Source organism: Calliopsis andreniformis, chromosome 4, assembly GCF_051401765.1.
Source record: "Calliopsis andreniformis isolate RMS-2024a chromosome 4, iyCalAndr_principal, whole genome shotgun sequence".
Taxonomy (NCBI): domain Eukaryota; kingdom Metazoa; phylum Arthropoda; class Insecta; order Hymenoptera; family Andrenidae; genus Calliopsis; species Calliopsis andreniformis.
Window position 1 is genome coordinate 9,918,851 of NC_135065.1, and position 22,234 is coordinate 9,941,084.

At 45.2% G+C, this 22,234-nt stretch overlaps 3 protein-coding genes across 8 annotated transcripts in view; 2 read left to right on the plus strand and 1 right to left on the minus strand.

The window, feature by feature from the left end:
- Osp (myosin phosphatase Rho interacting protein outspread) overlaps positions 1–11,836 on the plus strand; it is a 154,275-nt gene extending 142,439 nt beyond the window's left edge. For 2 of the 6 annotated variants that reach the window (XM_076377412.1, XM_076377413.1), the window contains 10 exons: positions 2,092–2,264; positions 2,337–2,477; positions 2,978–3,139; positions 3,596–3,768; positions 3,875–4,812; positions 4,894–5,050; positions 5,139–7,970; positions 8,082–8,370; positions 9,487–9,889; positions 11,679–11,836. In XM_076377412.1, coding sequence (XP_076233527.1) covers positions 2,092–2,264; positions 2,337–2,477; positions 2,978–3,139; positions 3,596–3,768; positions 3,875–4,812; positions 4,894–5,050; positions 5,139–7,970; positions 8,082–8,370; positions 9,487–9,889; positions 11,679–11,827 — 5,417 coding nt within the window. In that variant the 3' untranslated portion in view covers positions 11,828–11,836. Of the gene's footprint in view, positions 1–2,091; positions 2,265–2,336; positions 2,478–2,977; positions 3,140–3,595; positions 3,769–3,874; positions 4,813–4,893; positions 5,051–5,138; positions 7,971–8,081; positions 8,371–9,486; positions 9,890–11,049; positions 11,203–11,678 lie in introns of all 6 variants that reach the window. The other 4 variants (XM_076377417.1, XM_076377414.1, XM_076377415.1 and 1 more) reach the window with 4 other exon arrangements.
- A 2,618-nt stretch (positions 11,837–14,454) lies between these two features.
- LOC143178638 (uncharacterized) overlaps positions 14,455–22,234 on the plus strand; it is a 262,313-nt gene continuing 254,533 nt past the window's right edge. The window contains exons 1-13 of the mRNA XM_076377419.1: positions 14,455–14,547; positions 14,766–14,908; positions 14,983–15,159; positions 15,582–15,878; positions 15,955–16,072; positions 16,187–16,350; positions 16,729–16,968; positions 17,041–17,407; positions 17,484–17,634; positions 17,937–18,134; positions 18,228–18,370; positions 18,444–18,659; positions 18,937–19,278. Coding sequence (XP_076233534.1) covers positions 14,455–14,547; positions 14,766–14,908; positions 14,983–15,159; positions 15,582–15,878; positions 15,955–16,072; positions 16,187–16,350; positions 16,729–16,968; positions 17,041–17,407; positions 17,484–17,634; positions 17,937–18,134; positions 18,228–18,370; positions 18,444–18,659; positions 18,937–19,278 — 2,649 coding nt within the window. The remainder of the gene's footprint in view (positions 14,548–14,765; positions 14,909–14,982; positions 15,160–15,581; positions 15,879–15,954; positions 16,073–16,186; positions 16,351–16,728; positions 16,969–17,040; positions 17,408–17,483; positions 17,635–17,936; positions 18,135–18,227; positions 18,371–18,443; positions 18,660–18,936; positions 19,279–22,234) is intronic.
- On the minus strand, positions 19,353–21,410 carry LOC143178641 (uncharacterized). Its single transcript, XM_076377424.1, has 3 exons — positions 21,276–21,410; positions 20,101–20,250; positions 19,353–19,829 (listed from the first exon to the last, which is right to left on the minus strand). The coding sequence occupies exons 1-3, from the start codon at positions 21,399–21,401 to the stop codon at positions 19,749–19,751; spliced, it is 357 nt and encodes a 118-aa protein (XP_076233539.1). The 5' UTR covers positions 21,402–21,410; the 3' UTR covers positions 19,353–19,748.

Consider the following 22,234-nt stretch of genomic DNA (forward strand, 5'->3'; position numbering starts at 1 on the left):
ATCAACGTTCGGCGTAAATCGCAGCATCGACTGCGTCGCGTTCTCAGTCGTTCGTTCAGCGGCAATCTAAATGAAATCTATGGATCAGGCAAGGAGAGGAGCGATCGCGTCGGCAGATTTTCTCGGAGATTGTACGCACGCAATTACGCAACGGGCCAAGGAAAGGGAGGTGTAATCGCACAAGCCGGAATTCTTCGCGGTCGAAACGGCCGATTGGCCACGGCTAGAAAGCTATCTGTTTCCGATCCTCCTCGCGCATTCGTTCATTTACTCATTTATCTGCGGCGAGGGGAACCGATGTACAGGGAGAATAATAGTTATGGAAGTTTTATGGGTGTCCATGTTTCATGGCCCTTGCGCCATTGACAACAAGTTTCTGCACTCGAGTTCGATTAAAATTGGAGGCTCTTTAACCCATAAAGCATCCCGTCTCACAGAAACTGAAACACCGAATTCCATAATTGCGCGATCCTGGAAATAAAATACCCTGTAGGTAATCAATCATTACAAATAGTTAGTAGTCAAAGGCGTTCCCAGAGAGAAAACCACCGAGATTGAACACGGAAGACGTTGCCCAGGCAATCACGGCGCATGTGATAGTTGCAGCGGTTAAAGAAGCACAGTGGAGTCGTCGATGCAACCCTATGCAACGTCTGTGATTGCAGAAATTCCCTGCACCGCGTGGCTGTTATCAAACATTCGTCTGGTCGCGTCGCAGGCCTAACCAATTAACTTCTTTTCCATCGTAGCGGAGTCCTAGCGCGGCTGCGTTAATTGACTGCCGACTAATTAATAACCGAGGCCTCTCAGTTGGCTAGGGAGCGAGACTTATCTCGCTCGTTTATCCGCGTTTTTATCGCTCCCCCATCGAAATCTAACTTGCCGCGCCATTACTATGCTAATAACGCTTTCCCCGTCGCGATTGGAGAACGCTCGCCAAAAAAGATACCGCTCTAGAAAACCGAGACAATGGGAGATCGTCTTTCAGCGGGTCATCATTCAACGTCGACGATGCCCGAGGGCGGACTGGCTGCTGGGAATCTCTTGCATTTTCAATTGCTGGGGAAAAAAGATTTGGTGCAGCTTCTTTTCGAGAATTCCCTGTTAGTTTAACTCTATTCGCTCTCAATTTTGAAGCAATTTTATTTCTAATAACTCCTTATTAATCTAAGCTAATTTAAATATATCAAGTGTGACTCGACGTAGGAGTAAAAGAAACTGATATCGAATCACGCTCACGAATCACATGGATCGAGATTCAGTAATTTCGACTATCTCCACTTACTAAATATATCTCGAATCGTTTAGTCAATCTCTGGGAGACCTTTCTCTTGTCCCCTGAAGGAAGTATCGCTGTCGCTCACTCGAAGTGTACTTTTTCTGCTAATCTACGTTGGATTGAAACCATTACGCTGCAGTTGCATCGGTCCCGCAAGAACCAGCCACAAATTACAGGAAACTTACCAACCCCACTTGTCACTCGGATCGATCCAAATCGGTCTGTCTGTAGGTTTTTGCCATCTAATCGCGGGCAAGAAACGAGCCACGGAGCAGGCGAACATTTTAATCGTTCCAGGGGAAAAACCGCGTAGAATGCGGCGAATTTTTCGCCGTTTCGTCGATTCCATTCAGAACCGGTCGCGGCAAGGCGTCTTTTTAAAAATCCCGCGATCGAGCCCCGCCCCCGATCCCCGCTGCTCCATCGCTGGCGTTAACAGCGCGCTTTACACCGTTACTCGACGCAATTTGTTCACGCATCATTATCGAATTAGCTTCTTGCCTGGTCGACTCGCGATTTGCCATTCCAAAGGAAAGCCTAATTCTAATTGAACGCGAGCTCGACACCTGTGGCGAGAAACGATAACTCTGCTGTCGACGAGAGATTCACAGGTCAGGAGGTCACTAAATGCGAAACTGATCGAGAAGAGGTCAGTTTTGGGTGTTGGACTGAGAAAGGTAAAAAAAGAGAGAAGATTAAAAAATTAAGGATAATTAGATATCTTGGGTATTTGGGAATTTAGTGTGTATTGATTCATATGTGGTCACAGGTGAATTTTCTGTAGTAATAATAAATTGTGGGGTGTTGCTCAGACGACGATGCCTGCAGAAGAATCTTGCTGGAGCATGAAAGAGAGAGGGAGGGTAAACTTCGGGATATTGCAGCTTCCTTGACCCAGCCCCGTGCTCGAAGGACAAAACCAAGAACCTCTGAGCCAACTAGGGATGTGGTGGATGCTGCGAATGCTGCTTATCAGGATAAACTCGTGAGTATTTGACTCTGTCTACTGGATAGTGATCTCAGAACCGATAATTCTATACTGTGCCCCTTTGCACAGATTCGGGGAGACCCTGACGGATGTGGCCTAGACATTTCCGGCATCAGATACTCCCCCACTTCAGAGCTGAGGGTCGACCTGCCTGCGGAGGACTTGTTGAATATTAAGAAAGGGTGGCTCATGAAACAGGGACTCAATAAGGTTTGTCTCTTATCTAATATATCAATTTTGCATGAATTTTGTGAACGTAAAATTTGGAATCAAGAAAGTACTTTAGGTTAGGCGTTCATATTAAATTAGTTATTCGAAATCCTATTTTACCTTAGATAATCAGAAAGAAACAAGGTTCACGTAGTTTTAGCATACTTTTCGTAAAGTAAAGTCATCCTTTACATTCATTTTAGCCTAATTTTCATAAAATTGAAATGAATTGTGTTGAAAAAATGAAGGTCCTCTATTTTTCTCACCCAGATTTTTCTAAAACTGCGCTTAATACAATATTGCACAGTGTTAAAAATTAATATTACTAGGTATTTAGTTCTGCTTCAACACCTATCTACAATTATTCCCCAAAGAATCCAACACGCAAAGTCCTACAGACTCTCTAATTAAAGAACAGACAAGCTCTAAGCAGCTTCCTATTCCCTCCTTTCTCCAATAAACGATAGCCTACACGCGTAACGAGAGGTACGTTTGTCCAGGAATGGAACAAGCACTGGTTCGTGCTGAGAGGCTGCGGCCTCATGTACTACAGAGATCCCTGCGCGGAAGATAAGGGTATCATGGACGGCGTCATAGATCTGAATACCGTTACCGCCGTCACGCCCCTTCAGGTCGCAAGAAATTATGGATTCCAGACCGTGGTGAGTGTGATTTACGACAATTAACATACCACGCGAACGGAAATCCCGGTTAGGCCTCGCGGGAGCTGCAATTTTCTCGCCGCGGACGTTTCTCAGAAGCCAGTACAATGCAAACAGCTCCGTTTACGTTGTCCACGAGGGCCAGCTCGATTAAAACAGTAAAGATCGTGTCTCTCGCGAGAGGGTAAAGCGACGAGGGAACCGCGGTCAGCACAGTTAGAGAGTGGAGCCTCCTCGAGGGGCCTCACGCTCCGATCGCCGGAATTAACTTCCGTGTGCTTAGCCTAGGCGTGGCTGGTAAAACGTCGGTAACTCAATTTCACGGTAGAACAGAGCGCGGCAGTCGGTTTATTCGTGTCACTGATCCCGTCTCGCTGTCCCACCGATCGTCCTACATAGACAATAACCATTTTATTACATTCTCCGTGCATCGATGGCTGAATGCTCGTGTTCCAGGCATGGGACGAGCGAGGATCCACGGTGCTGTCCGCGGTGACGGCTGGTATTCGGGCCAGTTGGATGTCAGCCATACGAAGGTCCGCCAATTTGCCCGATCCCGACAGCAACGCTGACTCCCTGACAGTGTGCCAGGATGGACAGCAGGACAACACTCCTCAGTCGCCGACGGCGTAAGTTCAGGCAGAGATTCTATCTTCTATTCCATTGACTTTGAGGAAGACTTATGTCAGGAGAGTCTGTGTGCCTTTACCGTAAGAGGCTTCGTTTTGTCCTCAGATCCATCACCGACCGCGAGAGAGACTCTGTGGTTCCATCTACCTCTGTCACGCCTAGGTCAGTCCTGTTCTCCTCAGACGAGGAGTACAGGACAGCTTCAGAGGGTGGCAGAAGGGAGTCGGGCGACTGGTCTGAAGTGCCTGTGTCCCCGCCGTTGGTGAGGAACGGAGACTGGCCAGGAGCGTTGAAAGGCTCCAGCTGGTCGGATTCAGCTAACCATGAGTGGTCTGAGCTGCCTCCGTCGCCGCCGCTGACCAGAACCGCTCTGTCCCGAGTGAAGGCTCGCTCGAGGTCGAGCTCCAGGTCCAGGGTGTACAAGAGGAGTCGCAGCTCTCCACCCAGCTCGAGGAGAAGCACTCTGGACAGCGTGAGGTCTGAGGATCTCATGATGGCTTGCTGTGAGCTGGGCGAAGACGAGGAGCAGCCTAATGGTCATATGCAGAGCACTGAAAGTCCATTGATCGTTGAGTTGTTGGAGAACCAAGTGTCCCTGTTGCGGGATCAGCTGGACCAGAACAGTCAGTCACACCCGAGTACGCTACTAGTCATTATCGAGCGTCAGGAGAACGAGATCGAGAGCTTGAAGTCTCAACTGAACACAGCTAGGGTGGACGTCGCGAATGTTGAGAAGGAACTGTCCAGACTGAGGCAGCAGAAGGCTGAGGCTTCTATTAGGGAGAAACAAGTGGAGGAGCTGCTGAGCACGATACAGAGGACGGAGCAGCAAAGGAATAAGGATATGGAGGACCTGGAGAAGATGAAGAAGATGTATACCAGGGATAAGGAGATACTGGAGTGTAAGCTGTTGGAGACGGAGGCTATTCTTAGGGAGAGTAGTGAGAGGTGTGAAATGTTGAGCAAGGAGTTGGCGTCGAGTCACAGGACTGTGGAACACCTGCAGACGGAGATTGCTTCTTTGAGCGATAGATTGTCGCAAGGTGTGTTACGGAGGAACTATTAAAAAAACAATCGAAGAGATTAGGTTGGATATGTGTCTACACAGTTTACTACTGTTTCAGGAATCGACGAAAACGAGCGTCTGTATACTAAAGTTAGGGAACTGGAGGAGAAGGGTGGATTGTCTGCTTCAAGGGAGCGTGGGAGGAGCTTCGACTCGCTCAGCGACCTGACGAACATCGAGCTGGACCTGGACTTGAATTCTCTCGACAAAGAAAGGTAAAATCGGTACCACAGAAGTCCTAACATGAAAAGATCTCAATTTTGATTAGCTCAGGCTTCAACCTCTCTCGTTTCTTGTTCACAGGATCATGGAAGAGTACGACGAGCTCCGAAGCCGCTTCGAGAAGGCCATTCTAGAGATCCGCGCCATGCGCAAGGAGCTTCGCGAGGCCCACGCGATGCAGGACGCCCTGGAGCTGGAGATCTTCGCGCACAAGCAGGACGCAGCGAGCGTGAGCGAGACGAACCAGGCCCAGGCTCAGCTAATGGCGGCTAGAATCCAAGACCTGACGAACAAACTAGCCGCCAGCGAGAAGCAAGTGAGGACGCTGAAGCAGAAGCTAACGAAAGCTGAGACCAGAGATAAGAGAAGGTCGCTGTCGCTGAAAGGTCGCGAGTCCTTCCAGATCTCCCAGGAGATGGAGGACAAGCTGGTGGACCTGGAGAACAAAATCTGCGCGATCGAGCGCGGCAAGAACATTGGCCCAACGGTGTCAACTGGGAGCAGCTCTAAAGACTCGAGTCCTAATCCAAAGAAAGAGAAACGAAGGGAAAGCAAGAACCTGGATCGCACCAGGTTACGCAGGAAGTCCCTAGACAGTGCGACGAGCTCCGAGCCGATGAAGGTTCTGATCAGATTGAGCACGCTGGAGACAAAAGTCGCGAATGTGGCTGAGAACATGGCCAGCGACGCGGAGAAGGACTCCAGCGAGTGCAGCGAGGTCAGCGCGTCTTCTACCAGCGAAGTATCGCTGGAGATCATCGCCAGGTTGAGGAAGCTGGAGAGGGTGGTGTCCAAGTCGAAGAGGCGGCTGGAGAAGTGTCTGGGATCGACGCAGGCGGAGGACAAGGCGGAGAAGTGTTTGCGCGAGGTGAACGATATACTGGACTCATGTTTAGAGTGTAAGAGGAGCCAAGCTGGCGCTCAAGTCACCGAGTCAGTAGGCGTAGTGGTATCTAGGCTAGAAGCTATACTTAAGGATAAATTGAGCGAGCTAGCGGCGAGACGGCAGTCGCTCGCGCAGAACGGTCAGCTGGACGACAGGGAGAAGATGAAGCTGATCGCGGAGAGGGTGGCGTTCGAGTTCGTCGTTCTCAGGCAGATCAAGTGCGCGATCGGCCGGACGTTCGAGAGGAGCGCCGTCCTCGGTGAATTGGTCGAAACTAGTCAGCTTGCCTCAAGCTTAACGCGTAAGATTCACGGAACCAAGCCCAAGACGTACCAAAACACCAGTTACATTCAGTATCTTACTAAAGTGTTAGCGAATAGGTTAGTACTGGTAGGCGGCGTGACAGCGACGGAAACGAGCAAAGAGGTTTCCGCAGCTCGTGCCGAAAGCCTGAACTTCCTGCTGCAGAAGCAGCGGGAGGTGAACGAGATCGTGAGGAGGTACAAAGAGACGAAGCTGAGGCAGCTCGCCGAGGCCCTGGCCGCGGAGACTTTGAGCATGTCCGAGCAGGAGGACCTTGGAAAGCAAGTCAGCAGCTCTAGTAAGAAATTGCTGGAGGATCGTCGAATCCGCGAGGCGTGGGCGTTGGCCCAGGAGACAGTCAGTAAAGAGCTTGTACAGGCTGAAGTGTCCCACGTGATCATGCGTTGCGGGCAGATGTACGAGCAGAACGTGACGAGCATCACCGATGCCTGCCTCAATTTCGAGAGCGCGGAGAACGTCACATTGGAGTCCTGGATCGACTCGGCGCAAGCGATTCTGCGGCAGGAGATGGAGCTGTCTACTCGCGAGCTGTCTGAGGCGTACGAAGAGTGTCTCCATTTGATGAAGAAGAATAAGACAGCAGTGGAGTCGAAGTTTGAGTCTAGGCAGCTGTTGATGGATTACGCGGACGTGATCGCGCACAAAGCTTTAATAGACGCCAGGATCGGGCTGCTTCAGGAGAACACGAAACAGATGACGACCTTCCCGAGGGAGACTTTCGTATCTAGTCTTATCCGAAACGACGACGTTCTTTCGTGCCTGCTGGAGGACGATTGCGAGTTCCAGGGCAATCCAGTTCTCGACGCAGAGTACAGTTACCTTTACCAGCAGTTCAGTAAGGAATGCGAGGAGAGAATAGCAGGGAAACGAGGCTCCAAAGAGCAGCTGAAGAATGTGAACCAAAGCTTGCTCTATCTGGAAGAAGATTTGATTGAACTAGGCAAGCGCATTCGGGATAAGTCCTACGACAACGAGACTACTCCCTGGCCGAAGTCGATGGTGACCATAACCGATTGGTCTAGTGTCTGTGAGAAGTGCTCCCAACTGCGAGAGCAAATCAAGAAGCTGAGTGATTATGTGAACAATTTGTCTTGCAAGCAGTGTGAGCAGCTGCAGGAAACCATTCAAAGGATAACAGCCGAGCACAACGAGGAACTGGAGACGTTGAAACGGAATCAAGAGAGGGATCTGATGGACATTAAAGGAGAGCTGGACAATCAACGACAATCCCTGACGTCTCAGTATGAGCAGGAAGCAGCAAATTTGCGCGAGAAGGCCAGGAAATTAGAGCACAGGCTCAATGCAATGGATTCTGAGCACTCTGCTCACGTGAACGAACTGAGGGCTGCTTATCAGAGATCCATGAGCGCAGAATTGGATACAGACGCAGAAACGCGGAAAAGGTATAAGGAAGAGATCAAACAGCTACGAGCACTGTGCGAGAAGGGACTGCTGGCTATGGAGAACTCTCACAGGCGTATCATCTCGGAGATGGAGGAGAAACATCGACAAGAATTGGAGAACCTGAGGGTGGAGAAGGAGCAGGCGCTCTCGGAGGAGACTCAGGCGACTCTGGCAGCATTGGATGCTATGAGGAAGGCTCACGAGCACGAGGTACAAAAGGAAATAGCCAAATTCAAGCAGGAGTTTATCAAGCAGATGCAGGCGCGCGAGGACATAGGGGTGCTTCATAAGGAACACGAGTAAGCGATATATTTTATTCTTTTTCTGGGTTTTCAATGTGCTTCGACGCTACACTAGGTAACTGTGCTCTAAAATATCTCTTCTTAAATATTGTATGGTGTTTCTTCCAGGGAAGAGATGGAAGAGATCAAACAAGAGATCCTTTCCCTATCCGCCAAGTATTCCTCCAAGTGCGTGGAGTCAGCGGCGCTGGAAGAGAAAGTAGGTTCCCTTACCAAGCAACTTGCTCAAGCGCAACAACATATCATGCAACTGGACGCGAGAAACAAACAGCTCCGAGCGCATTTAGTGTTGGAAACGAATGACACCTCGATCAACGACACGATGCAGATGTTGAGGGGCAGGGACAGCGAGATACCCGAGCCGAGGGAGGAGATACACAGGCTGCAGCAATTAAAGGTAACATTAGACTCGCTCTAGAATCGCAGCCGTGTAGATGTGGTTAACAAATGTACATTACTAAATTATTAACCCGTCGCAATTACACGCTATGGTGTTCCCCTCGTGAGCTTACCGCAGTTTCACTGAAACCCCCACACATGATCTTCAGCGAAGCAAATTGACACTGGACGATTGTAAATAAGCGGTAACAATGTCGGCTAGTGGTACACTTAGGTACAGCAAAGCTTCTGTGTTCGCAAGCTTCTTGTATTTGTACATACTTTTTAACCTTTTTTAGTTCAAACCATGCACATGGAGCTTTCTTGAAGCAACAAGCAGCAATCACGCAATAATAACAATATGTAGAATCACTCGACAATTTCACTGGTAATTGAGGTTTTACTGTACCTATAACAATTGCTCAAAGGTTTGGGTACAGGTGTTTAATGAGGTTCAGATCTGAGACTTTTTCACATTAACTGTTTTGTCAGGATCTGAAATAGATTTTTATTTCGGGACCTTGGCCCACTTGTATAAAAAGAGTTAGATTTTAACATTTGTAGGTGAAAATTCCTTTTCTCTAGACTCTAGTTCACTAATGTCTTCTAAACAGAAATTTCTTTTAATACAGTGATTCCCTAAAGAAGCAAAGCTTGTGAAATTTCTTTCAAAAGGACACAGTTAACACCCAAAAGCCTCAAATCCAATATACTATACTCCATTGATAAGAAGATCCCTGAATCTACTAGATCTGCATCACTACCAATACTCTTCCTTTCAGCAGAGCATTGTCCCCTAACACATTCGAGACCAGTGTATTTTTCCAAGACTGTCCTCAGCGGCCGACAACAGTCTCTCCAGCACAAAAATGACTCACATGTTGCCTCCTTGGCTAACGAGGAGAGCTATCCTGTAACCCAATCGTTGGGTCATCGAACTCGAATGTGCTAATCCCAGCATCCTCCACAGCATCAATCAAAAGATCCCCAGCGTACCCAAACCTGTGGGCCCACAGTCTCCCCCGCCGTAACGTGTAATTGCTTAGGACGGACCCCCAGCACCGATCTAACGATCGTTAACCCACCATCGGCCTCTGCACTGACGCAATGTATTTTCTCGATATTTCACTAACAGCATGGGGACGCCGTTCGCGACACCAAATCGTCCACGTCGCTAAACTGCTCGCCGCCGTATTCGCCGCAGCGCGTCCGGAGTAGTCACGAAACGTCGGCTCGAGCGGGTAGTAGCAGCGAGGAGCAGAGATCGGCGGGCGAACGGGCGAGAAGCTCGGCGTCCACGTTGCAAAAGGCTTTGTCAGCGCCAGACAAGCCAGCGTTCTCGTACAAGGTTGAACGCATTAAATCGGTCTCGTTGCCTTACTCGAGTAACTTGGTTAGGCAGGGGAGTAGCTCCGGCGTTCCGTCGCACGATAGCAAAGAGGTGAGCTTAGGGCAAAAGGGTCAAGAGCGTAACGGCCTGGCCTCGCCACTTTGGGACAGCCTGAGGCCCAGGAGCGGACTGCCCCATCAGTATCAAGGTACAGAAGACAGATGAACACCCGCGGTGAACGCTGCCTCCCCCGAAACGGTGGTGGTTGCTCCCGCGTTTCGGGCTCCTCTTCGACAGCCTCTGCTTCTCTCTATCGATACCAGCTGCGCGTTGGCCCGCGAACGCGTGTCGGACGGACACGTCGCACCGAGTGGACTGTCTCCGTTGCTTTTTCTTGTCGATGGGTACTTTGGCGCAGCTCCGCGGATCTGTCGATGCTCGTTCCTTCCTCGGTCTAAGCTCCAGCATGCCAAACCCTCCATGGTATCGAATCCGTTTCTATTGGAACGATCTTGCGTTTATATTGGAGGAACGAAAAGGGGGAACGCAAGACTAATCGGGTGCTTTAGGGATTAACCGCTTCGAGAACATTAATCGTCGCTAACGATCGTCGCCAACGCGTATCCCGAGACTGACACGCGTTCTTGCGCAATAATGTGATCGTTCACGCGTGTTCCTCGGCTCTCCGCGGCGACGATATCGGCCGCCGAGACTGGTGCGTTTGCTAATCGCTTTTGTCCGCCAGGCGTGATAAACTACTTGGTTGTCTAACCCAGTCGTCTTTGCTAACCAGAGACGTGTACTATTAACGTCACGCGGTAACGCAGAAGTAACCCTTGCCTTGTGATGAATTGTGATTCCGTACTATCAGTGTCTAACTTGCGATAACTAATCTACTGTGCGCATAATTTTCAGTGTAGCGGCGGTGCGCAGAAATCGAACAGGATACTATAGTCTACTGTGGAACTTTTTTAGATGCACTATTCTGGATATCTGAATTTTTCACGATTTTTTACCGCAAACGTATTTTTACGATATGACACCGAGCTTAATCTAGAATCCAGGTTTCTGCGCACCTCTGAAGGTGATAAGAACTCTGAGTCGCTTAATTGTCATAAGAAAATCGCTGGTCTTCTATTTCTACTCATCGTGTTTCACGAAGCGATCGGACACGAGTGGCAGTGTCAGAATAATAGAAAGTGTTTCCACTAACAGACCTGTTCGCTCGATAGACCCTTTCTATGTTTCCGCACGTACCATGCTATGTCCTGAAGCGACCCGTAACTCTATTTGTAATCTGTGGATAAAGAAGGGAAGCAGACTGTGCTGATTAGATAATCGTACATGGAAAATTGTTTGATACGAAAGGTGGCACAGCAGAGATGCGAGTCGGCAGCGCTGGCAGCCGGTGGCAGGACAGCAAGCAAAGCGAAAAGCAGCAACAGGAGGCATACAGCCTCCGTGCCGTCAATTCTCACAAGTCCCGCCTCACCCCGGAACCCCCAGCTCTCTCCGTTGCAGGTCCGTTCTCTTCTTTGCCGATTTCCAACAAATTTAGCTATGCAAATTCACTCTGCGCCTTAGCTCTCGAAATTGAATTTCTATCTGCAGAGAATGAAGAACATTTCCACTATCTTTAATTTAAAGGCGCTGAGTTAATTTGTATGCCTAATACATGAAGCTTCACACGTGGCCAATTACAACTTTCATCCCCAACTATCTTCATGCTTGATCTTTGAGGCTTCTGGTCTTCCATGGAAACTGAGGGCTAAGTAGATCAGCCAGCTTCTGCTCGCAGGTTTATTTATGTATATCAATGAGATTTGGATATTTATATGGTATTCAGAGACAGACCTAACTGGATGCGTTTGTACATTCTTCTTGAATTTTCTTCTCCCATCTTTCTTAAATGTCTAAGCTTGCTTCGAGCATTCGGTGTGCTAGAGTTCAGAGCGCGAAATTCGAAGCTGGATAATTTTATGGAATTTTCTTTGCAGAGCTGATGAGGTCTCCAGCAGTGAGGTGGTCCAGCAGAAGTTGTCACAGCCTGCCTCCGACACCCACGCCGAGTTACCATCACCCGCTCCACCCCCCATTGCCAGCAGTGGGCATGGTCGCCGAGAGGAAGAAACGTTTTGAGCTCTAAATCGCTTTCGATATTAAATCTGATATAAAATGAAATTCCTTAGATTGCGCGGTCGCTACTTTCGTATGGTGCTAAACTGGTTGCTCGTCAGCTGTATTTTAATTCGTCGTTATCATTCACACTAATCACTCGAGTGACCATTTTCAACAGTTCACAACTATTTCGTCACTGCCATAGCAGGTAGAGCTTCTTCGACGGTAGAATTTGGAGCAAGGCGCAATTTCGTGTCAATTAAGTATGCACGGGACGTAGGGTTCGTCGTCACGTGACAAATATTGAGCATGTTTATCAGGTAAACATGATTCAATAGCCGAAACGAGGCTCCGCGTCCCGCGCGATCATCACGAGTTCTGCATCACGATTTTCCAAGGTGGATTCGATTGGTCGTGGCCGTCTGGCCGTTTTGCTATGCTCCGAGGGGACTTTTTACCACTGACAACTTTTTTAAGAACGTTTACAAGGTCGCCGATAGCGGGGCGTCGTTTGATATGCATTTAGACTTTGATACGCGAACTTTTTCTGTAGGTGCGGTGTAGTCGGTCGTTTCGAGCGACTTTCCAGAGCGACGAGCATTTTTGGGGCATTATTTCACTGTCAGCCGTTTCTCGACATCGTTCATCTTTCAGGGACACGAGCTGAAGAGGCCGTCAGTAGTTCTGTGTATTATGTTGTAGTGTAGTATTGTTATAATTAAAATTATACTCTAATTGAAGCATATTTGGTGCTGTGCTGGGCGATCCTTTCGGTATGAGCATCAAGGACGACCGAAAACTCTCAATGCCTTGAGTAATCACAGTTTTATTTATTGTATGATGTGGTCTGCATTAGCAGTAGTGTAATGACTAGTCTCGTATCGAAGGAGTTGAAGGACTGGCCCTAGAAGTTTGCAGAGGTGACGAGAAACGGCCAAAAAGCAGTAAATGAAAGGGAAGTATAGTAGAACGTCGATTGTCTGGTCTAGTAGGAGTGGGGCTAATGGAAGTTGGACTCAAGAAAGCAAGCACTATGGGCAAAGTGTGGGGATAAGAAAGAAAATGAAGTTGAAACTTAAAGGAAGAAGAAAGGGTAATGGGAAGGAAGCAGATGAGGTAATGAAGGAATCAAGTGATTAGTAGTAGCAGTGTGTAATAATTTAGTTGGAACTGGACAGGGTAGAGGTAAAGGAGAAACGTGAAATAGGAATAATAAACATAAAATCAAAAGAAACAGAGCAAAAGTTAGTGATAAGGAAAATAGTAAAGAGAGAAGATGTAGGTAAGAGATGTAAGGAGAAGAAAAATCTTAAAGTCAGTTGATGTTGAACTTCTCTGAATACATTACCATGGAACAGAGGGTCAGAGAAAAGCGGAAGTCGGATGACCGACGTTCTACCGTACCATGTGTCATGTATACAGTGTCGTGATAGTTAATGCAATATAACGCATACGTGTTTATCGGTGTGAAAGCGTACAGGCGAATAATAATCGTCAGAATCGTTGAATTTGTTGATTTTGCGATGTTACGTTATTGAAAAGGATTTCGTGCAATTACAAGATCCGTTTGCCATCTTGTGACTATAACGAGGGGGCTAATTGAAACCGACGATCGGCTCAAAGTTAGTTCGTCCTTAGGGAGGCTCCATTTCTTTTTCATTTGTTGATACATTGATCGCGGTTTTAGTCTTCTTTCTTCATCAATCTTTTCTCGTTTCGTAAAGGAAATTTATTTAGCGCGTTAAAATGGTAATGCAAAGATATTTTATCGTGTTAAAAAGAAATATTCGAGACGCGATACCTTTTCTTTTCCTTTTCCCATTTTCTTCCTTCTATCTCCACCTCGTTCCCTGTTTCCCTCTGTCTCGTTAACGTTCGAAGTCGAAAGAAAATGTTTTACGCTTGTTTCGCTCTTGTTATGTATAGATTCTGCACATATGAATATACTGCGTTGTCACGTTGCACTATGTATTACTGCATTTTCTCATTGTGTAAATGTTTTGTCGGATCGCGATCATTTTTTTGAATGTTAATACTGTATAGTTTATGACGTTTCAATTTAAGAAGTAAAAGTATAAATAGCCTAGAATTAACCCCTTCCATAATGAAATGGATTGTTTATATTATATGTTATATTATTGTATTCTATATTATATATTGTCGCGGTTCGTTTCAGCGATGGTGTCGCACAGGTATCGTGGGCGACGTTGATGGAAGCAAAAAAAAAAGGAATAATCGATAACAATACGATTCATTATCTCTTATGTAGAGTAATTACTCAGGATTGTTTAACATTTATAATATATTACGATTATACTTATTGTATTTGTATTATAATTTATAACAACGTTTGAAATAAAATATAGTAACCATTGACGTGAACACTCGCTTTTCGAGTCGATACTTTATATTTCTAACCTCTGATGCATCTCATTTAACTTTAATCATAAAAGTGTTAAGCAGAGTTTATTATTACCATCTTGAAGATTTGAAATTTGAATGGTTACCCGCTCTTTCTATTCGTGTTACCGCGCATAGTTCTGCGCATGTGCAGAGGGTCACGTGGCGCGTTTCGCACAGGGAGTAGGCGTCAGTTGCCGGTTAGTCTAGCACGAGTGCGTAGTGTTCTGTACGAGAGTCGTAATATTTTTGAAAATGGAACCATTATTTCAATTCTGTGCCAACGACATCGATGTCATCGTGATGGGCGTGAAAGAGAGGCTAATGTCACACAACGAATATGCCCAGGTACGTTTTATTTCACTCAAAATTCGTGTTTAATGAAACTCAGTCTACCGCTGGTATAGAAAACGTATAGAAGTTTGCAAGCAGATTTTCCTGCGTTTATTATATGACAATTACTCAATTTTGCGATAAAGTTAGTAGAAACACGATTAGTATTAAAATTAGTGTAGGAAACTAGCGTATATACGAGAAAAGAGTAAGAAAAGTGAGGCACGTTTTAGGTGTCGAGCGTCGAGCGAATCTCGAACATGTTCAAACCTGGTGGCGCTGCTAGTACAGACGCGGTTCTTTCGAGGCTAATAAAATTCGACGTGTTATCAGCCATATTTGAAATTCTACAGACACCAAGTGACCGTCTCCTTTTGTACGTCTCAAAACTGTTACAATTTTTATAAGATAAATGCTTAGGGTTTTTTACAATCTATGTGTCGTTAATAGGTGTATTCTCGATTTTCTGAACTTGATAAGCGTGCATCGGAAATTTTATGAATGTCACGTAGCTATGGACGCCATGGACTCGATTTTGAAAATTACGATTTGCGTCTTAAAGTCTCGCAGCCAGGAAACGCAAATATTAGGAAAATTAATTTCGAGTATTCACGACATATTGGGCAGGTAATTGTTTTAATTCTAAGTAATGAAATTGATGAGGCACTAATTAATTTGGAGATTAAAAATTTGCAAGTTGAAGAATTCAAAGATTAACAACTTTAAATTATTTTAGTTATTTCAGTTATTTCAGTTATTTCAATTATTTGAATTATTTGAATTATTTCAATTATTTCAATTATTTCAATTATTTCAATTATTTCAATTATTTCAATTATCTCAATTATCTCAATTATCTCCATTATTTCAATTATTTCAATCATTTTCATCATTTTAATTATTCCAATTATTTTCGTTATTTCTATTATTTAAAATTTTTTTAATTTTTCCAATTTTTCCAATTTTTCCAATTTTTTTCAATTATTTTAATTACTTCAATTTTTAATTATTTTAATTCTACTATACCTTAGAATACTTTATACTTTCAGAGCCATAGAATTTAACATAGATTTACACGCGGTCTGCGTACCAAGTCAAATTCAGTTTCTGCTAAAGACCCTAATTCTGGAAACCACACTAGATCAAAAGTTAAAATTCTTCTCTGTCTCTATACTAAATATCGTTCTCGAGAACACCGATACAGAGAACGAGTGCGACAACAGTCTGTTCGAGATGTCCCACAAGTCACTCGAATTAATGAAAGAGATAGTAACGTACAGCGACGACGGTGCTTCGATCCCTATCGCAGCAGCTGCACTGTGCGCTCTCTGCGCTTCCAGCGCTCGGTAAGATAGCAAACGACCCACTAATCGCGATCTTCGAACGTTGTCGCTGAACCCTCCATCGAATTACTTCCACCAGGTTGTGCGACACGGAGAGCGATAGCCGAAGAATTTTCGATAAGACGGCGCAGCGTAAAGAAACTTTAGCCAAGGCGATTTACATGGCAGCGATGTACACGCTGATACCTTACGTTAAAGTAAGTCCCGAACACGAGATCGCTATCGCGTTACTTCGACTCGTCCCAATCGCGTGCCAATGGGACACGTATTTAATTACAAGCATCAAAGGCCCTTTTATTCCCATTCGACAGAGTGCTGAGTTAAATGAAACGGACAGGGTGAAATTCCACAAGAACCTCGTGACTTGTCTGAACAGCCTTTACAAGCTGAGCAACTGCAGCCGCGACAACTTGTCAAACCACTTGACCGCCAATGGATATCTGAAGCACTTCTTGCTTTTGACCGCGAAGCTTCCGTAAGTTGCATGGTTCTTCCATCTCCTCGGTAGGAAATTGATAAATATCCTTGCTCGATTCTGCAAGATCGTAGTCTTTACTTGGAATACACACATCTTCAAATTTTTCAGTATTCAGATTTTCAAGTAATTATATGATTATCTTGTAATTTAATTTGTAATTTATGATTCTTGTAACGTGTCTTGTCTCTATATCCCTAGAGATTGCTGAATGCACTGTGCAACGATATTTATACATATACACGTGTAGTATATTCAATCTTAGGACACATTCCCAAGACACATTGTTCAAATTAATTGAAGTTCATTCATTCGGAAAATTAGCTACTCCAGAATCGTCTAGGGTAGAATGATCGATGACACTCTCTGTTCTTTTAGAGAAAATTTACGTCGCAGCAGTTGCATGCTCTTATCACGTATCGTTACCACTCTCGCCGATAAATCACTGCCAATTGGCCAGTGGCCCGACGGTGCAACTGGCTTCGAAAATTCGATGCACCGCGGGCTCCTCGACCTGCCAAGAGACATTCAACAGTGGAACAGTGTTATAGCTGGCGAAAGCAACAGTTCGATTGCCTTAATGACGTTAATCTATTACCATTACCACGGCACCAGAGAGTACGAGCTGAAACTTTATTTGAATAATTAAACTCCTACTCCAAATTCAAATTTATTTAATAATTTCTTCAGGAACGATATGATAGCTTTGGAGCCTCTGATCATGAAGATCATGAATCTTCCCAAGTCTCAGATACCTGTGCAAATTTTGAAAGTACTATGGTTCCTATTTGCAATTGCCTCTCTATCACATCCCTCGCCAAATTCGGAACAAAATTATAGTAGAGCAACGCAAAAATTGTCAGACTTATTGCAATATTCAAAATTGGATGATTGCTACACTCATCATATAGATCTGCTCCATTATTGTTTGAAATGCTACGAGGTGCCAAGGGATTTGAGAAACAGAACGATGAATCTTTGGCTGATAGCCTCAGAGGGTGATATCAAACCACTCTTGACACTAGATTGCGACAAAGTTGTTCGACATTATTTACTGGTACTTGAAAAATTTAACTTCTATTTCAACATTTAAAATCGACGCAGAAATATTGAAACATTCTTTTACAATACAGCTTGTCATACAAACTGGATATTCTGAGAGGGTGATGAACTTGGCAATGAAAGGAATTCGCGATATGATATGTCAGGATAACGCTAAGGAGATTGCTGAAATCGCTTGGCACATGCTGCCTAATCTCCTCTCTTCTTACCATCCTGACAAAGGTAGACTCTAACCAGTTTGGATAATGATCTCGTAAACTGAACAATTTCTGCCAACTTTGTAGTGCCAACTCTGCAACAATCTTAATTACTCAGACTAGTCCTGTGCTATGTGAATATTTTAGAATCTAATTTACCAAAAAGGATATATTATTACCATCATAGGTGAACACAGTCTGCTTAAGAATTCCTCCACACAGTTGGCAGTAATTGTTAGCTCAAAGTCTGCCCAAGGCAGTGAACTCCCAATTAAAAGGTGGTGCATCGGCCAATGACCTCAATAAACAAGACATAACTGTTCTCAGACGAACAAGTGAAGGCGGTGCTAGAGCTGACTAACATCTCCATCCCTGACTCCCTGTCCTTGAGCGTGAAGAATCGCTGCGCAGACAGTCTCCTGACCATCACGCTGCGAAGAGACGCGAACTTGAAGCTGAGGACCTTGGCGGTGATGCAGTCGTACGTCTTGCTGGTCACGTCCGCGACGGCCAAGCCTTTTACGAGTAAATATTCCAATGACACGCACATTCGACGCAGATTGGTAAAGTAGAGAGACCAGGGAAAGTCAAAATGGATTTTCTAAAATCATGTTATAGTTTTTGAGAAGTGCGTCAGGACACCAAATTTCTTAGAAGAATTGCTGGTGCAAGGGTTCTCAGATGAGACTCCAGAGTTTGCTGCAGTTTGCTTGAAACTTCTCGCGTTCATCATTCACTGCCAGGAGAAATCGTCGGCCGAGGTATAATTTGTTAATAAACGATTGCTTCTCGTTATGGAAGGTGATGGCTGAAATGTTTTCTGCTGCTTTCCAGCGTGATGCACCTTTAACTGTTGGTGCTCAAAGCTTGGCTGATTTGCTGATGAACGCGAGGCACTCTGTTCATTATATTACCAGCGGGTTGCAATTGGTGCTGGAGCTCTTCAGCCAGGATAGTGGAGGATCGATTATCAAACTGAGCGAGATTTCAAGCCAGTCAGCGACAGGGATTGTTAATCTCTACGAGATTCTTCATGTTCTACATGGAAAGGTTAGTAAGCCCTGATATAAAAATTTTCTGATTTCTTCGAATTATCAGTACTTATCCTTTTTGAAGACAGTAACTAATTTATTTTTTTAGAAAATGTATATTTTTTATTTACGAAAATAGTAGCCATATCCCTGCAAATAATGACCCCAAGTAGTGACCAAAATTGTTCAATTTTAGTTTCCCTAATTTCAAAAGAAGTTTACCCCTTTACCCTCCATTACAATAAAAAGCTTAACTATATAATAAATGATTCTGCTAACACAATTCTCTTCCACAGTGTGACCTATCACAAAGGGACATCCTCTACCAATGTCTCGAGAGCATCCTCAAGTTCTGCCACACCCAGGCAAGGTCCCTAATGTACCACCTCTGCACCACAATGAGCAATAACGACTTAGTCACATGGACCCTCAACACACGACACGTGTCCAGCCACTTTTTGGAGTTCGCGTCGACCTGGCTTCGCTGTCGAAAGAGGCACTGCAACGACGAGGGACCATGGAACCCCAGATCAATCTGCCAGACACCTTTCGAGGAGACCTTGGATCTTATCTCCAAATACGTCGACACCGTGAAGGATGTTAGAGCAGAGCCAGCCTTCAACGATCTTCGCTACGCGGTGAGTCTCTTCTACAGACGACATTCTTTTCGCTTATCTTAACGCGTGACGCGTTGCTTTGTAGTTGTCGCAATTCAGGGAGTAGTCGGCCCCGATCGGGTACAGAGGCACAATAATTCCAGTTTGTTTTAACAGTATATATTTTCCCCGTGCAACATTGCTCGTAACATCGCGATTATAACATGGCAAATACGTGCGTACAAAAAGTAGAAAAAGGATTATCCAGGACGGATTTAATCCGTCTGCGTGCGCTTCTGTGATCCTGAAATATATAGTTTTCTCTTGTAGCTAATACCTTTATCATTCCCCTCGCGCTAATTGCCTGGCGTTGCCCCCTAACGATAAGTTCTCATTGGAAATTGGACGTAATCGTGCCCTCGCTGCGCCTGTCGTCTCGAATCGGTGTCAGTCCCTTGAAGTCGTTCTCTTCGTTCTCATGGACGTTTCAGCATCTTGCGGATTGGTTCTCATTACTTTCGCGGTCGGCCGTTGCGCTGCATAAAGCAACCCTTAAATGAGTTTAATCTCACGTCAATCTCTCCTTCTTCTAGCTGAAATAGAAATGAATATTTTTTAGAATTTTTTGATCTCACAATCAGTACTCTTTTTTAAGAATTATTAATGATTCTCTTTGATTTTTTTTAATCATTTTTTTGTGTACTGTAGCTTGAAAAGTTCTTTGAATATTGAGTAGATACTATGTACTTAAAATCAATGGACATCGGTTAAAATATTCTTCTCGGCAATTGAGCTCTTCCATAGCCCCTTAATTGATCGTAACTCGTCTAAATTGGGAGTAATCGATCCATGAACGAAGAGTACCTGGTCGAACAAGTAGATTTCTTTGTAACAGGACGGCGATACGCACTCGCGAATGCATCTGGTCTTGGCGATTCCGCTCCTCTGCGGAGGAAGCATCTTGCAAGCGCCGCTCTCCTCGCAAGTCTGCTCGAATTGCCTGAAGAGAAGTTCCTGAAAACAACCGGTTCCATTACTTAAAATACTTGAGAAGTATTTCTTTAAAATCTTAAGAATATCAATCTCAGTTTACGCAGAGAAGTTTCATTCAGGGCTACGAAAAATATTTTCACTGGAAAGCTGAAAATACAGAGGCTTCTCCATGCACAGTAATCGCGTAAAATTGAGCTCAGCAATTGGTTCGAGCCTGTCCGACGATTAACCCCAATTAACGCTGCCACGAGTTCTATTATTGGTACTGCGAACGAGTTCAGTTTTCTCCGAAGATAGCCTCCTTTCTCTTTATATAAAACCTGATATTGATTCGCACCGAAATTGGACGCTTTCGTACGATGCAATGCAACAAGTGACGAAAAAGTCACTGCTCGTATCAAGGATGTTCCCCAGCTCCCACGGAAGTAGAAAGTTCGAAGTTAGGCTGATCAGTTTCCATTTGTTTCGCGATACGTTCAACCCGAGGAGGCTTCAGCTGTCGTGCTATCCCTCAGAGCGCTTTTCCATGGGATAAGCGTATCAGCTGACACCCCCGAAACGCACCCCAAGCATTTTAACTCTCCCTGGTTTAATACCCAATCTATTTCACCCCTCCGATAAAAGCAGCCTCTTCAGGTTACCCTTGCCTAGCTCAAAGTCTCACACAATCCTCTCGCCATAGCACCATAAACATATACAGTCAATATTATCGAAGTCTTTTGCTTTTAAATTTTAATATAAATTCTAATTCTTTCAATATACAAGCCTGATCTTCCCCATAAGAATTTTATGGGGTGCAAAGCAGGCACTCACGGTGAACCTAATCCCAATTTTAATACGTTTTGTAGTTTTCAGTGTCTCACAGAATTCCTCAAAGTTTGTCACAACTCCAGCACAATTTTCTATAATATTCTTTCCCTGGCTCGTCGTCACAGCTTCCCGGTGTCGTGGAAAGCGCCACCCCCAAAACAGGGGCGGCAAACCATAACCTATACTCGAGGGTTAACACGTTCCTAGCGCAAGATGCTAGCCGCTGATGGACTTACATTCTTGGTAGTCTCCTTGTACGGATACTCGGGGAAGGTGAAGGTCTTGGCGAGGCTTCCTGGCCCTTGCTCCAGGTGGCCGACGACGAGGATCAGCCCGATCGTGAACGCCACCCCCGGCGCCATGTTGAGCAGCCGGCGACCAAATCAATATCGTCGGGTGGCGCTCGCTTACTTCCGCGAGCTTTCGCTCTCTGCCCATGAAAAAAGCGTCGAAATGAACGGGGATGATTCGCGATCGCCCCTCGACCAAGCTGTCGATTCTCCTTCGAGCAATTGTCTTCGTGGAATTGACCTTTTAAGACCCTGGCGAGGGGACGAAGCTGGGGATGATTTTGGGGATGAGGGCCAGGGGAGATCTCGATGAGGATTTGTTTCAGCCCTTGGGTATCAATCTTTGACTCGGGAATTTGTCTTTTTTTATCTTGATCAGGGCGTCAGGTGAGTCTTATTGACACTGGCTATGGCTTGAGAGGTGGAGTTTGATAGAATTGTGGGGATGGGCTTGAGGCGATTGGATTGTGGCTTGTTTAGATATTATTGGAGGATTTTGTAGGATAGTTAGGGGATGATTTAAAAAATTTTGTGAGGAGTATTTTGATTAGACATTGATTAGATTTATTTATCTACTAAAGTTTAGATATTGTAGGAGGGAATATTGTTTGATTTAAGTTTCTTAATTTTGCAAATTTTCGAAAGTTTTCGAAGACAATCTCCTGGCTCTTCAGAAGAATGCAAGGAAAAGAATTCTATAGTTCTCCAAGAGGAGCACTGAAGGATGCGTTTATCTTATTTATCCCTGTCCAGGAATTTCGCGGGAATCCCCTTTATCCCCTTGAAACAATATACAGTGCAAGTTCGAAGTTCTGTGTCGACATTCACAATTGCATTCTACGTCTTAAAAGCAGTGAAAATATTCTACCAAACATTACAGTATAAATAGACTATATTCAGCGATG

What these genes read in the sequence shown, in the direction of transcription:
- LOC143178641 (XM_076377424.1), bottom strand. Translation starts at nt 21,401, where the DNA reads ATGGCGCCGGGGGTGGCGTTCACGATCGGGCTGATCCTCGTCGTCGGC. An exon ending in ACAAGGAGACTACCAAGAAT is followed by an intron (nt 20,251 to 21,275) that starts GTAAGTCCATCA and finishes GGTTGTTTTCAG; the next exon opens with GAACTTCTCTTCAGGCAATT. An exon ending in AAATCTACTTGTTCGACCAG is followed by an intron (nt 19,830 to 20,100) that starts GTACTCTTCGTT and finishes TTTCTATTTCAG; the next exon opens with CTAGAAGAAGGAGAGATTGA.